Consider the following 16145-nt stretch of genomic DNA (forward strand, 5'->3'; position numbering starts at 1 on the left):
GTAGGCCTTTCAAAGTAAGTCCCAGTAAGCAGCACTAGTCAATTTGAATGCATGCTCATTGTGGCATCAGAGGTCTATTTATTACTCTCATTAAAGTGCAGCAAAACATACTTTGTTGCAGCGGAGGACTTAAAAATGACTAAATGTGGTGTAAGTACCAAAGGTGAGAATTTTATTTTCAGGGAAACAAACAAAAATTAAAGTATTATAGTATTTGAAACTTTTATACCGAAAATATAGCATGTAAAGGAGTTTTTAAAATGGTTTTCTAATGTCCCATTTTCCATTCCTTTTATGTAGGATATGATGTTCCAGCTGCTTCGTGGACTAGACTTCCTTCATTCACATCGTGTCGTTCATCGAGACTTGAAGCCCCAAAATATACTTGTAACCAGCAACGGCCAAATAAAGCTGGCTGATTTTGGCTTGGCACGCATCTATAGTTTTCAGATGGCACTTACCTCAGTGGTAAGTTCCTGAATAATTCCTATGAGAATACATAACCTTGCAACTAATGGAAAGGCATTAACGTTTTATCTTCCAGGTAGGTTTCAAGTGGGGGGAAAGGTAGTGTTTGTTCCGATGGACCAAATATCCTGCCTTGAAACGGTTCATAAAAGAGACTAAACTCAATAAATTCCTTGTAAAGTAATTAAATACTTTTTGTCCCTGTATGTTCTGTAATTTATTTTCTGGGCTAATTCTGTTTCTTCATATCAGGCAACTTGGCATTCAAGTATCTTTAGTTGTCTGGCTGTGCTTGGTGGTTGAAATGAAATGAAATGAAATGAAAATTGCTCATTGTCACAAGTAGGCTTCAAATTAAGTTACTGTGAAAAGAAGGCCCATATAAGAGAGAATACCCATAATTCCGAGTAGAAGAACAGGCTATGGCAACCCAGATGGCATGTACTGATTAATTCAATTCATTACGACCACTGGTAACATTTTCTCATATGGATGTGTAAATATTTTAAGATTTAGCGACTTTTCTTAATTTTGGAAGCAAAAGCAAGCTCTGCCCAGCACTTGTTCTCCGCACATACTATTTCATTAGCTGTATTCTTTCACTGGTAAATATTACTCACTAAGTCAGGGAAAGACTGTGGATGATGCTATAATGAGCTTAATGTATTCATATTAAATTTCTTTGGATTAACACTTCAAATCAACGAGTAAACATTTACGCTTTTCACGTCAGGTGCACATGTCTGGCTCGGCCAGCATTTGTTGCTCATTGCCAGTTGCACTGGGGAAGGTGGTGGTGAACCGTATTCTTGAACTGCTGCAAGCGGATGTACATCCACAGTGTTGTTAGGAAAAGAGTTCCAGGATTTTGGCCCTGCGACAGTCAAAGATCAATGATGCAGGGTGGAATTTTCCCCCAAAATGGCGAAGTGTCAGGGTCTGACTGGAAGCTGACGAGAAACACAGCTGAGTTTTCAGACCAGATTTTCCAGCTCTTAATCCAAAAAATCTGCGGGCCCAGTGTGCGCCATTACTCTGGGAGGGCCGGGCCTGTTGGAGCTGACAAGGCTGGCTCCACACAAATCAAAGATGGCACCCTGGAGACTTCTGATAGCGGCCATGCAGTGCGTGGTTGCACACAGGGCGGTTCCTGCTTGCAGACTTTGATTTGGCCCCTTTCACCCGAACTTTGGGGAATTTCAGTAGAAACTTTGTGCGGAGAGTGGAGGGGGATAAGTTCTCCCCCAGATGGGCATGTCTACAGGTTACTGAAGGAAACTGAATCTGGATCTATCAGGACATTGGAGCGGAGTTGACCAGGAGACGGGCGGGTTCAACAAGGCCGAGGCAGTGCTGTGTCGGTGCCAAATTCAGTTTGGGATGCTGTACACGGCCAGACTTTGGGTAACTTTTGAGGGCCTGGAATATTGCTTTGGGATGCCAGAGGAGGCGAATGAATTTATTAAGGTACATAAATTGGGGGACGGCTGAGGGTAGATCTTGGGTGGAAATGTTATCTCTGTGAAAATTAGTTATCTGTTTATGTTTGCTGACTGGGAAAGGTTGTAATGGGGATTTACCACATTCATCCCTTGTTTATAAAAGTCCGGCGGGGGTGAAGTGGTCTTAAAGGTCAAGTCTGTCGGGGCCTTGACCTTCCGCTGTGACCGCCTCAGACCCGGCTGTGGTGTTGGCGCCGGCATCGAGACCAGCGCATCCGGGAGAGTGTTGTCATCTTCTTCACCAGATGTTGAGTTGGCAAAGGGGGGGGTGGTGTATGGCGGGGGTGGTGGTGCTTGTCCTCGGTGGGCCTGCAAGAGTCAGTTCGTGAGGGAGGTGGGCGGAGGTGGGGGGAGATGGTGTAGGGTGGGGGGTGTGGTGATGGTCTCCGGGGGGCCTGCAGGATCCAAATCCCGAAGGGAAACCGTGTCCTGCCGCCCGTCCTGGTGTGTCACGTAGGCATATTGGGGGTTCGCATGGAGCAGCAGGACCTTCTCGACGAGGGGGTCAGTTTTATGGCTCCTCGCATTCTGCGGCAGAAGGACGGGCCCCGGGACTGTCAGCCAGGATGGAAGTGAGACCCCGGAGGTGGACTTCCTGGGGAAGGCAAACATATGCTCATGAGGAGTCTGGTTAGTGGCCGTACATAGAAGCGACCGGATGGAGTGGAGCGCATCGGGGAGGACTTCCTGCCAGCGTGAGACTGGGAGACTTTTCAACCGTAAGGCCAGGAGGACGGCCTTCCAGACCGTTGCGTTCTCCCTCTCCACCTGTCTGTTTCCCCGGGGGTTATAGCTGGTAGTCCTGCTGGAGGCGATGCCTTTGCTGAGCAGGAACTGACGCAACTCGTCGCTCATAAACGAGAAGCCCCGATCACTGTGGATATAGGCAGGGAAACCGAACAAGGTGAAGAGGCTGTGCAGGGCCTTGATAATTGAGGCAGAGGTCATATCAGAGCAGGGGATGGCGAAGGGGAATCTGGAGTACTCATCAACGATGTTGAGCAAGTACACGTTACGGTCGGTGGAGGGGAGGTGCCCTTTGAAGTCCATGCTGAGGCGCTCAAAAGGACGAGAGGCCTTTACCAGATGTGTTCTGTCTGGCCGATAGAAGAGCGGTTTGCACTCCGCGCAGACCTGGCAGTCCCTGGCCATGGTCCTGACCTCCTCGATGGAGTAGGGCAGGTTGCGAGCCTTGATGAAATGGAAAAATCGGGTGACCCCCGGGTAACAGAGGTCATTGTGGAGGGCCCTGAGTCGGTCAACTTGTGCGCTGGCACATGTACCGTGGGAGAGGGCAATTGGGGGCTCATTGAGCTTCCCGGGCTGATACAAGATGTCATAGCTGTAGGTGGAGAGCTCGATCCTCCACCTCAGGATCTTGTCGTTCTTGATTTTGCTCCGCTGTGTATTGTTAAACATGAAGGCAACTGACCATTGGTCAGTGAGGAGAATGAATCACCTGCCGGCCAGGTAATGCCTCCAATGTCTCACAGCTTCTACGATGGCTTAGGCTTCCTTTTCGAGTGTCGAATTTCAGAGGCATGGAAGGTACGGGAGAAGAAAGCCACAGGCCTGCCCAGCTGGTTGAGCGTAGCGGCCAGAGCAATGTCCGACGCATCACTCTCCACTTGGAAAGGGATGGACTCGTCCACAGCATGCATCGCGGCTTTGGCGATGTCGGCTTTGAAGCGATCGAAGGCCAGTCGGGCCTCAGTCGCCAGGGGAAACGTGGTGGACTTGAACAGTGGGTGGGCCTTGTCCGCGTAGTTGGGGACCCACTGGGCATGGTAAGAGAAGAACCCCATGCATCTCTTCAGGGCCTTTGGACAGTGGTGAAGGGGGAGTTCCAGGAGGGGGCACATGCGGTCGGGTACGGGCCCTAGGACTCCGTGTTCCACAACGTAACCAAGGATGGCCAGGCGGGTTGTGCGAAAGACGCATTTTTCTCTATTATAAGTTAGGTTCAGGAGTTTCGCAGTGTGGAGGAAGTGCCAGAGATTCTCGTCAGTGTCCTGCTGGTCACGGCCGCAGATGGTGACGTTGTCTAGGTACGGGAACGTGGCCCGCAGCCCGTACTTGTCAACCATTCGGTCCATTTCCCTTTGGAAGACCGAGACCCCATTGGTGACGCCGAAGGGAAATCTGAGGAAGTGGTAGAGGCCGCCATCTGCCTCAAAGGCAGTGTATTGGTGGTCTTCCGGGCGGATAGGGAGCTGGTGGTACGCAAACTTCAAGTCGACTGTAGAGAAGACTCGATACTGCGCAATATGATTGACCATGTCAGATATGCAGGGGAGCGGGTACGCATCGAGCTGCGTGTACCGGTTGATGGTCTGGCTATAATCGATGCCCATCCGGTGCTTCTCCCAGTCTTGACGACCACCACTTGGGCTCTCAATGATCCTCTCTCGCAAGAGTTGCTGGACCTCAGACCTGATGAAGGCCCTGTCCTGGGCATTGTAGCGTCTGCTTCTGGTAGCGACGGGCTTACAGTCCGGGTGAGGTTTGCGAAGAGGGAGGGTTGGGCGACCTGAAGGGTCGCGAGGCTACAGACGGTGAGGGGGGCAAGGGTCCATTGAACTTTAGGGTAAGGCTCTGGAGGTGGCACTGGAAGTCGAGCCCCAGTAATAGAGCAGCGCAGAGATGGGGGAGGACGTAGAGCCTATAGTTTGTGTACGCCTTGCACAGTGAGGGTCGCGACACTGTACCTCCGGATCTCCACTGCGTGCGATCTGGAAGCCAGGGTGATTTTCTGGGTCATGAGTAGGATGGGGAGAGAGCAGCGCCTTATCGTATCTGGGTGTATGAAGCTGTCCGTGCTCCTGGAGTCGAAAAGGCAGGCCGTCTCGAGCCCGTTGATCCGGACGGTCATTGTAGACTTCGCGAGGTGGTGCGGCCGGCCGGGACTGGTCCAGTGTGATGAAGGCGAGTGTCGGAAGACGGTCGGCGGGCCGGTTGGCGGTAGCAGCGACCAGCATACGGTCAGGCGAGCTGGGTCCCAAGATGGCGGCCCCCATGAGTTGCACGTGGCAGGCGAGGTGCAAAATGGCGTCCAAGATGGCGGCTCCCATGGGTCGTATGTGGTGGCTGAGATTAAAGATGGCGGCACCCACGGGTCGCACACGGCAGGTGGCACGGCAGCTGGGGGTGGCCCTGACAGGCAGCAGGCAGTGCTGCTGGGCCAAGAAGATTGTTGGGGGGGGGGGGGGGGGGGGGTCGGGCCTGGCAGGCTTTTGCAAAGTGGCCCTTCTTCCCTTCTTCCCACAGCCGTTACAAGTCGCGTTCCGTGCCGGGCAGCGTTGTCAGGGGTGATTATTCTGGCCGCAGAAGTAGCACTTCGGGCCTCCGGCGTTGGCGGGCTGGTGCGCGGCGCAGGCTTGCGTCACGCCCTGGTCGGTTGATGGCTGCGCCCATGAGGCCCACGAGGTGTAGGCCCCCATGTTCTGGGAGGCCACCTCCAGTGACTTGGAGAGCTGGACTGTCTCTGGGAGGCCGAGTGTCCCGTCTTCTAATAAATGCTGGCGTATATAGTTTGAGTGCATGCCCGCGACATAGGCGTCCCTGATCAGCAGCTCCGCGTGCTGGGTAGCCGATATTGCCCGGCAGTCACAGTTTCGACAGAGGATGCGCAAGGCGCACAGGAATTCCACAAGTGATTCCCCAGGGCATTGGCGTCTCGTCGCGAGGAGGTGCCTACCATATACCTGGTTGACTGATTTCACATAATGTCTTTTTAGCAGCATTATCGCCTCCGCGTATGAGGGGGCGCCCCTGATGAGATTAAAGGCTCTTGGGCTCACCCGTGCATCGGGGACCTGCTTCTTCTGGAGGTCCGTGAAGTCTCCGTTGAAGGACTCGAGGTACACCTCGAAGCAGCTTAGCCAATGTTCAAAAGTCTCTGTAGCATCAGCTGCTTGTGGGTCCAGTTCCAGGCGATCAGGCTTGAGTGAGGAGTTCATCTTGAGTGAAGAGTCCATCTTTAGAAGTTTAGTGTATTAAATTGATACACCATCAATAACACACGACGAGTGATAAACGGAACTGAGGCTTTAATACACTAAACAGCAAGCCTCCTGCCTCTGGACCCAAACTGGGTCCAGAGGCGGAGACTTGCCACTTTTATACAGAAGCCCCGAGGGGAGGAGCCAAAGGCGGAACCAGCCTGGACAAGCCCAGGCATTTACAACACAGCACAGTGAGTATCATACAATAAACACAATAACGTGGTTTACCACAGGTTTTTCGGGGGCCTTTGAATGGGAAACACCATGCTATCAAGGAATGCTGGTGATCAGAAGTGAAGTGTGGTTGGGGGGGGGGTAGACTGCTATGGTTAGCCAGTGTGGTGGGGGGAGGAGGGAGGTTACCTGGCAGTTATGGAGGATGTGTTTGGTCATGGATGGGGTCGGGGCCTTCTTACCTGGGCCCAATTCAAAGTGGATATAGTGTCCAATCGTGCGCCACTTTAATCCCATAATACCTAAACTGCGTCTTGGCCAGCTTAAAAGGCAGCCTCCCAGATCTGTCTTCTACCCCAGGGAATTTACCAGTAACATCTTGCTCTTGCTCATATTCAATCTATACCTTGAAAAGGATCCAAATGTTTTCAACAGTTCCATAATTTCTCACACAACTGAGTGGATCAGAAATGTACAACAACAAATGGGTGGCATGGTGCCACAGTGGTTAGCACTGCTGCCTACGGTGCTGAGGACCCGGGTTCGATCCTGGCTCCGGGTCACTGTCCGTCTGGAGTTTGCACATTCTCCCCGTGTCTGCGTGGGTTTCGCCCCCACAACCAAAGATGTGCCGGGTAGGTGAATTGCCACGCTAAATTGCCCCTTAATTGGAAAAAAATAATTGGGTACTCTAAATATTTTTTTAAAACAATTTAAAAAAAAGAAATGTGCAATAATAAATCGTCCGCATAAAGGGGCACTCTTATGTTCCTCACCACCCCCCACCCAATCACTTTCCATTTCCCTGACGATCTAAGCACGATGGCCAAGGTTCAATCGCTAGCGCGAACAATAGTGGAGACAGCGGGCAACCCTGTCTCGTGCCCCTGTGTAGTCAGAAATATCCTGAGTTCACAGCTTTGGTCCGGACACAAGCTGTGGGGTCATTATATAGCAGTTCCATCCAGGAAATAAAAGTAGTACCAAACCCAAATCACCCAAGACCTTGAAGAGGTAGCTCCACTCCATACCGTCAAAGGCCTTCTCCGCATCCATGGAGATGATTACCTCTAGCACCTGCTCCATAGAAGACGACACATTCAAAAGCCTCCTGATCTTGGACGGCAGCTGTTGGCCTCTGACAAATCCTGTCTGATCCTCAGAAGTCACTTCTGGTAGGCACCCCTCCAAACGTTTCGCCAAAACCTTAGCTAGTATTTTCGTGTCAGTGTTTAGAGGTGAAATAGGCCAATATGACCCACACTCAAAGGGATCTTTGTCCTTTTTCCGGATTAGTGAAATCGAAGCCTGTGTTAGTGCGACAGGCAGCACCCCTCTCAGCAGAGTCATTGAATGTTCCCAGTAAGTGCAGCACCAACAAGGCCATGAACTGTTTGTAAAAATTCTTAGCACATTCCCGACTTATGCCTTGTAGATGGTGGACAGACAGGCTTTAGGGAGTCAGGAGGCGAGTTGTTCACCTTAGAATTGCCAGCCTCTGATCTGCTCTTGTAGTCACAATAATTACATGACTGGTTTGGTTCAGTTTCTGATGAATATCATGTTGATAGTGGGTGATTCTCTGATCGTAATGCTGATTAATGTCAAGGAAGATGGTTCGGTTCTCTTGGGCCATTATCTGACACTTATGTGCTGCACATGTTTCTTGGAATTTCTCAGCCCAAGCCCATAATGCGTATGGTCACGGATTTCTGTTTCAAATGTATTATTACTGCATTAAAATAGTGGACAAAAGAATTGATACCAGTAGAATTGAGTATTTGTACATTAACATCACTCAGCATAATTTTCAAGTTTGTTTTTCTAAAACAAATGTTGTCAGCCAAACTGCTCCACAAAGATCCCAAAAAAATCGGAGATGAAATGATGTATATGGCAAATGTTCTTTTACGTTATGCGTTTTTGTAATTACATATTGAATATATTTTACATTGTATAAGTTGGGACAACAAAGAAGGCAATCTCTATTTCTATAGCACTTGTAATAATCTTGTCTCAGGATAAGGGGTAGCAAATTTTAAACTGAGAAGAAGAGAAACTACGGGCGCGATTCTCCGCACCCACGGAAAATCGCGAGGCCGACTTTTGCGACGGCCCGACACGGCCCATTTCCCGAGGTATTCACGTCCGGGAAATGGGCTAGGATCGGGGCCGCGTCAATCACGTGCGCAATGACGCCGGAACGCGGCGACGCTACGAACACGCCCACGTGACGCCGCCCGACGCTGTAAAAGGGCGCGGGCGAGCACAGAAACTAGGCCAGGATGTCGGAGCTCAGGAGAGCAGCCCCGCGATTCGTTGAGGCTGACGTGGAGATGCTGCTCGAATCAATCGAGCAGAGGAGGGGCATCATCTGCCCGCGTAGAGGGCATCGCCACCCTGCCAGCGCGGTGCGCCAGGCCTGGCGTGAGGTGGCTGCTGCTGTCAGTGCTGTGGGGCAGACCCCTCGCTCTGCAGACCAATGTCGGAAGAAGATGCACGACCTCACCAGGGCTGCCAGGGTAAGTGCCAAGAGGGTGCCCCCGGTGACAAGCATCCCTTCCCTCTTAACGTAATCACCCACCTCCCCCCCCCCCCCCCCCCCCCCCCCCCCCCCCCCCGGGGGGTGGAGGGGGATTGGGGCAGAGTGAGTTGAGGGTGGTTCACAAAGTTGTCACAGACCCAGCGCTCTGGCCCCCGTGGAGAGATGCAATGGTCTTATTACAACTTGACCCCCAAACTGTGCCAGTATCTGAACGGACTGCTGATACCTGCCGTATTGTAATGATCTACCTATGCCCCCTCCCCCAACAGGTCAAGACCGCTCACAACACCCGTGAGCGGAACAAGACTGGAGGGGGTTCGCCCATCCTGCGCCCCCTCACCATGTTTGAGCAGAGGGCACTAGACCTTGTTGGGGGATCTGCCACCCGGGAGATCGCGCAATGCGAGGTTGGCGGAGCTGCAACAAGTGAGACAACCCTGCATGACAAACAACTCCCCCATCCTCTGTCCCTTCACACTCTGCCCACTGGAACACCTCCCCCATCCTCTGTCCCTTCACACCCTGCCCACTTGGACACCTCCCCCATCCTCTGTCCCTTCACACACCCTGCCCACTGGGACACCTCCCCCATCCTCTGTCCCTTCACACCCTGCCCACTTGGACACCTCCCCCATCCTCTGTCCCTTCACACACTCTGCCCACTGGGGCACCTCCCCCATCCTCTGTCCCTTCACACACCCTGCCCACTTGGACACGTCCCCCATCCTCTGTCCCTTCACACCCTGCCCACTGGGACCGTCCAGCGCCCGGCCGAGCAAATCTAAATAACCCGTTTCATTCTCTTCCCTAGGACATGATGCCGAACGACCAGGGCCGTCTGCCTCCAGGCAGACACAGGCATCTGCCCCCACCTCACCCAGGGCCGCACAACAGAGGGTGCCTGATCAGCGGGGAGTCCCATCCTCCCCAACAGAATCTGTGGAGCAGGACGCCCAGAGGGCGGCGACAGAGCAAGAGAGAGAAATGGCCCGCGAATGCCCTGCGGCCTCTCAGCGGGCCGATGACATAGAGGAGGCGTCAACCCAAGACGACCTCGAGATTGCGGCACAGCTTTCTCCCACACCATCCACCATCCCAGAGACACTCACCCCGGTTGGCCTATTTAGTGATGAGGCTCCTGGGTCACAGTCTGGGTCGCACATCACAGCTGAGCAGGTACAGCAGGTGGAGGTCGGAGCAGCCGAGGGCCCGGACTGGCGGAGGCCAGGCCAGGCCCAGCATGCAGCTGGCTCCCAGACGTTTTCCGAGTTCCTGGACTTTCTCAACCCACCCGCACAGCCGATGCATCAAGAAACCCAGGGAAACAATGACGGGATGAGGGCTGTCTTCCAGACTCTGCAGACACTGTTAGAGGAGTCGAACAGCGTCCACGAGCAGGGAGTGGTGCCGCTCATGGCAGCAACCCAGGCCGACACCGCACGGGTGGCATCCACGGTGGAGGCAATGGGTCAGGTTATGCAAGGCGTTGGGCTTAATGTGCACGCGTCATCCTCGGCCCTGGACAGGGTTGCCCTCTCACAGGCAGCAATGCGCCAGAGCCAACACGACATTGCCGGCGCGCTGCGGGCCTTGGCCGAGTCTCAGCAGGTCATGGCCCAGTCGCAGCACGCCATGGCACAGTCACAGCAGTTGATGGCACAGTCCCAGAAGTCGTTGGCACAGTCCCAGCAGTCAGTCGCGGAGAGCATCAACCGCCTGACACATGTGCTGGATGGTGTCGTGCACTCACAGGTTGAGATCGCACAGTCCCTGGCGGGAATGTCTAACTCCCTGGACTCCATCTCTGCAAACCTTCGGATCCTGGTGGATACCGTTGCAGGCCTCCAGGACTGGCAGTGCCAGGTGTCGGTGGCGCGACGGGGCACCTCCCTGCTCGCACCTCTGTCCCAAAGTGAGGCCCGGGGGCCACCGGGCTCCCCGAGGGAGGAGGAGGTTTCGGGGCCCGTCCCATTAACTCCATTACGGGACGTCCCGGAATTCTCGGCCTCCCCCCGTCCCATCCCTGGTGCATCGGGTGGGCAGCAGGCAGAGCAGGGTGGCACAACGTCACAGATGCCCGCAGAGCAGCCTGGCCCATCAAGGCCGGGTCGCCCCAGGAAATGCTTGGCCAAGGAGAAACGAGTCGAGGGGGGCGATTCGCAGCAGTCCTCCTCCACTCCTGCTGTATCATCTGGGGAATCACTTAGACGTAGTGGTAGGGCCCGTAAGGCAACAAAGAGAGACACTTAGTAAGTTGGAACGGGTGAAGGGCACAGTTTAGTTGTAGGGGCTAGGGCACCTGTAAATTTTTGTTCACGCTAAACACACTGTTCCACCTTACTTGTAATACCGTGTGATTGTTCCACAGCCACAGGAATCGTGATGGTGACCGAGTGTCGCTAGGGTTGACGAACGATGAAACTTCGGTGCCGGGTGTGCAGTCCCTTCCCCCCCACCCCCTCCCAGAGCTAGCCCACGCGGGCACGTGATGGAGTGTCCGTGACGATCTCAGCAGCCACCAAGGTGGAAGGTTCAGCTATTGTCATGGGTCAGACTCTCTCTAACAATTCTGAGCTCGCAGCTCTTCGCAGAGCGGGCTGTCATCATTCCACATGGCACTGATCACACCCGCTGACACAGCCATCAATGTTGTGCCATACCGTCTGGACCCAGTGGTAAGGGTGATGTCAAAGTGGAGCAGTGTACACTGAGGGGGGGGGGGGGGGGGGGGGGGGGGGGGGGGGGGGGGGGTGTAAGTTATGTGTTGACCCTCTGCACGACTAGCGATGCAGGTGGTGGTTTGGTGTTCAGCGGGGACGTCGCATACGGCGTGTGAACCGTGCTGCCACCAAGGCGTCGCGTGCCCGCCGTCCTCGCCGGGTCCGTCGTGCCACCTCCTGGACATCACCAGCACCAGGGTCGTGTCTGCGTGCTGCGCCCGCCACTCCGCCAGCTTCCTCCTCCTCCTCCTCCTCCCTCTCCTCCTCCTCCTCCTCCTCCTCCTCTTCTGTGCTGGCACCACTGCCACTTGCTTCTCCCTCCGCCTCTGCAGCAGGTCATCTCCCCTCTGCATCGCGATGTTGTGCAGCGCACAGCAGACCACAACAATGCGAGCGACCCTGTCGGGTTGATACTGCAGGACCCCTCCGGAGCGGTCCAGGCACCTGAATCTCATCTTCAGGAGGCCAAGGCAGCGCTCCACCACACCCCTGGTTGCTGCATGGGCATCATTGTATCGGGTTTCCGCATTGGTCTGAGGCCTCCGTATAGGCGTCATCAGCCAAGACCTCAGCGGATAACCCCTGTCGCCTAGCAACCAGCCCCTCAGCCGGGGGGGACGTCCCTCAAACATCGCAGGGATGAACGACTGCGCCAGTATGTAGGAGTCATGCACACTCCCTGGGAACCTTGCACAGACGTTCATGATCCTCATGTGGGGGTCGCATACCACCTGGATATTCACGGAGTATGTCCCCCTCCTGTTTGTGAACACGTCCCTGTCCCCTGCAGGCGGGCGCATGGGGATGTGAACACAATCGATTGCACCCTGCTCCATCGGTATCCCGGCCACTCTGGCAAATCCACGAGCTCGTGAGTCTTGAGTTGCTCGGTCTTCGGGAAAGGTGATGTAGCGATCGGCGTTGGCATAGAGGGCGTCGGTCACATCCCGGATACACCTGTGCACCGATGACTGGGAGATCCCTGAGAGGTCCCCGCTCGGAGACTGGAAGGAGCCGGTCGCATAGAAGTTAAGGGCGACCGTCACCTTGATGGCAACCAGGATCGCATGTCCTCCCCCGTACCACGTGAGGCGAGGTGCGCCACGAGGTGACAGATATGTATCACCGTCCGCCTACTCAGCCGGAGTCTCCTCCTGCAGGTGATGTCCGTCATTGTTAGGAAAGAGATCCGGGCACGGTACACCCTCGGTCTTGGTCGTCGCCTCTGGCGCCGTGGCTCACTCTCTCCTCCTCCCCCTCCTCCTCCTCCCCCCCCCCCCCCCCCCCCCCCCCCCCCATTCTGCTCGACGACTGGCAACTCCTTGGCCCTTCCCTCTGCTGCTGCAGCTGGCCCTGCATCCACTGCGGGTTGTGACTGTGGATGCTGCTGCATCTCCAAATGCAGTGCAGCGGCCCCAACCACTGCGCAGAACATAGCCGTTCTGTTCACAGACATTGTGCTAACCTACAGAAGGGTGGTGGGGGCAGAGAAACGGGACATGTTAGACGGAGGTTAGTCTACACCTCGGCAGCCGCCTGCCACGGGATACCTGTGTGTCCCGGTGGCCTGGTCGCGCTGCTGACACGCGGGCAGCCTAACCCCTGATCACTTTCTGCATCCAACGGGCAGTTAACTACGTCCTCTTCACCGGTGCGTCACTGGCCTGTGGCCGTAAGCCACAGGGCAACCAGCGGCCGTGTCCTCGTGACCGGCACGCCATGGCATGGTGGCAGACATTTTGTAACGGGGTTGGACGGGTCACTCGCTCACTCTCTCCCTAACCCCCCCACTCCCCCCCCACTCCCACTCCCCCCCGTCTCCCCCACTCCCCCCTCAGTCTCCCCCACTCCCTCCCTCATTCTCCCCCACTCCCCCCTCAGTCTCCCCCATTTCCCCCCTCAGTCTCCCCCACTCCCTCCCTCTGTCTCCCCCACTCCCCCCCTCAGTCTCCCCCACTCCCTCCCTCAGTCTCCTCCTCTCTCCCCCACTCCCCCCTCAGTCTCCCCCACTCCCTCCCTCAGTCTCCCCCTCTCTCCCCCACTCCCCCCTCAGTCTCCCCCACTCCCCCTTCAGTCTCCCCCACTACCCCTCGCTCTGGACCCCCCTCCCGTTCTCGGGGATGCCTTCCCCGTTGTGGCCAGACTCCAGCAGAGCGCTGAGCGGTGCGCTCACCTAATCGAAGCTCTCGTCAGCCAGCACGACTGGTTGACGAACTTGAAAAGCAGGTGTGTTGGCCGGCGTGAAAACAGTGCGTGATGACGTCGGGACTTCGGCCCATCGGGGCAGGAGAATAGCAGGGGGCCAATAAGTAGCGATTCTGGTCGTGTCGGGGGCGCGGTCGAGGCCTTTGCCAGGAATCCCGACGTGTAGTTTGTGCGGGGTTCGGAGAATAGCAGGAGGGCGTTGGACCTGCGTCGCCGTGAAAATTTGCGCGGCCCGCTATTCTCCGAACCGGCGTGAGTGCGGAGAATCGCGCCCTACATCTCCCAAAGGGTCCTGAATCTGTGGAATTTGCTATTCCAGAGTGCGATGGATGCTGGGACAGTGAGTAAGTTTAAGGAGGAGTTAGACAGATGCTTAATTAGTAATGGGTTGCAGGGTTACAGAGAACGGGCTGGATGGTGGCGATGAGGACTTGATGAGATCAGCCATGATTATATTGAATGGGTAGAGCAGGCTTGAGAGGCTAAATTGCCTACTCCTGCTCCTAGTTCTTATGTCCTAAGAAAGAACTATTCTGCCTAATTCTACCTTCCAGCACTTGGTCTGTAGCCCTTGTGCAATAACGTCTTTATGTGACAGCTTATTAAATGCCGTTTGGAAATCCAAATACATTACACCTGACGGTTATCCTTCATGCTGCTGTTGCATCCTTAAATAACTTCTATTTCCGTTTCACTAAACCATGATGACTCTGCCTGGTTGTATTATTTTTTGAATGTCATAGAACTTACAGTGCAGAAGGAGGCCATTCGGCCCATCGAGTCTGCACCAATCCACTTTCACCCTATCCCCGTAACCCAGTAACCCCTCTTAACCTTTTTGGTCACTAAGGGCAATTTATTGTGGCCAATCCACCTAACCTGCACGTCTTTGGACTGCGGGAGGAAACCGGAGTATGAGGAGGAATCCCACACAGACACTGAGAGAACGTACAGACTCCGCACAGACAGTGACCCAGCAGGGAATCGAACATGGGACTCTGACGCTGTGAAGCCACAGTGCTATCCACTTGTGCTACCGTGCTGCCCATGTAACTGCTTCCTCAATAAGATCCATTTGTTCTAATGATGGCTAGAATCGTGGCCCAACATAGTGTGTTTTTTTTCTGTGCTGATGTCACTCTGAATGAACTATGAGGTCTTTCAAAGTTATAATTCCAATTTAAAACAAAGGATCCACTCCTGGGAGGTAAAGGAAAGGAGCTCAATGTGGCAGAAGACTAGAAAACCCCTTTTATTTTATTAAATGTAAAGTATCTATCTTACTTAGAGACAAAAGAATGGCATATCTTGCATAAATAGTATTCCTCTTAATCTATTCTTGCCCATTTTCTGCACGATACTGGTTATGTTACTGGACTAGTAATGCAGAATCCTGGACTAATAATCTAGCGTTTTAATTGCCAATCGTACCAGGGCAGCTGGGGAATTTGAATCCAGTTAATTCAATAAATCTACAATAAAAAGGTAGTGGCACAATACCTAGCACTGTTGCCTCACAGCACTAGGGCCCCGGGTTCAATTGCAGCCGTGGGTGACTGTGTGAGGTTTTCATGTTCTCCCTGTGTCTGGTGGGTTTCCTCTGGGTGCTCTGGGTTTCCTCCCACAGTCCAAAGATGTGCAGTTTGTTTGGAGTTATGGGGTTACGGGGATAGGGCGAAGAAGTGGGCCAAGATAAGGTGCTCATTTGGAGGGCCAATGCAGACTTCTGCACTGTAACTATTATATTCTATCAGTAATGGTGACAATTCAACTACTGGTTCACTAATGTCTTTTTGGGAAGAAGTATTGGAATTCTCCCGAACCCACAACCAGCAGGATTTTCCACTGGGTGTCTGCCATGGCGGATTGGGAAGCCTGATGGCGACCTGTGTGAAACTCATTTACATTCCACTAATGGGTCCACCCATGTCCGATTCTCCACAGGGCCAGCAGGGAAACATGCCAGTGCAAAACATGCCTGGAACAACATGGCGTGCAGATGCTGGGACTCAACTGAACAATGCCTGGGGCTGCCTCCAGAGTTCACGAAGGAGGCCAGCAGCACCCCGGAACACAACAGCAGTGGGTGGGGGGAGTATCTACAGGTGGATCTTCCAGATTCGGTGTCATGGATGGGGTCCACCTGGAATCAGTGATATTGGGTCCCTTTTCAATATGGCGCCCAGATAGAATGGCAGACAAAGTGCAATCAGGCCTGCCCTGCCACAAACACAGCACAAAATACCCAGTTAAACAATTAATGAGGTCGGGGCTGGAGGATTTGGGCTGTTTTCTCGCCGGCCTCCATAGCGGGGAAACACTCCACATTCCCGCTCCCGCCAAGGGACTTACTCCCTGTCGTGTTAGGTACACTTGTATAACACTGGCTGCAACTGGATGCAGTTTAGATCGTAAAAAATACTCCAGACCTTGAAGTTAGTTCAATCAGGTTTATTGAACTAATAGCACAGTTAGCAGAGTTCTCTGTGAGTTTGACTCTCTGCTAACTTAAGTGTGGTTACTCTCT

The 16145-nt window shown here is 53.9% G+C and overlaps 1 protein-coding gene across 11 annotated transcripts in view; it reads left to right on the forward strand.

Annotated features, from left to right (window-relative positions):
* The window catches only part of cdk6 (cyclin-dependent kinase 6), a 352894-nt gene that overhangs the window by 181841 nt on the left and 154908 nt on the right, over nucleotides 1-16145 (forward strand). For all 11 annotated transcript variants that reach the window (XM_038797366.1, XM_038797367.1, XM_038797362.1 and 8 more), the window contains exon 4: nucleotides 301-468. In XM_038797366.1, coding sequence (XP_038653294.1) covers nucleotides 301-468 — 168 coding nt within the window. The remainder of the gene's footprint in view (nucleotides 1-300; nucleotides 469-16145) is intronic.

The sequence above is a fragment of the Scyliorhinus canicula genome, chromosome 5 (assembly GCF_902713615.1).
Source record: "Scyliorhinus canicula chromosome 5, sScyCan1.1, whole genome shotgun sequence".
Lineage (NCBI taxonomy): Eukaryota > Metazoa > Chordata > Chondrichthyes > Carcharhiniformes > Scyliorhinidae > Scyliorhinus > Scyliorhinus canicula.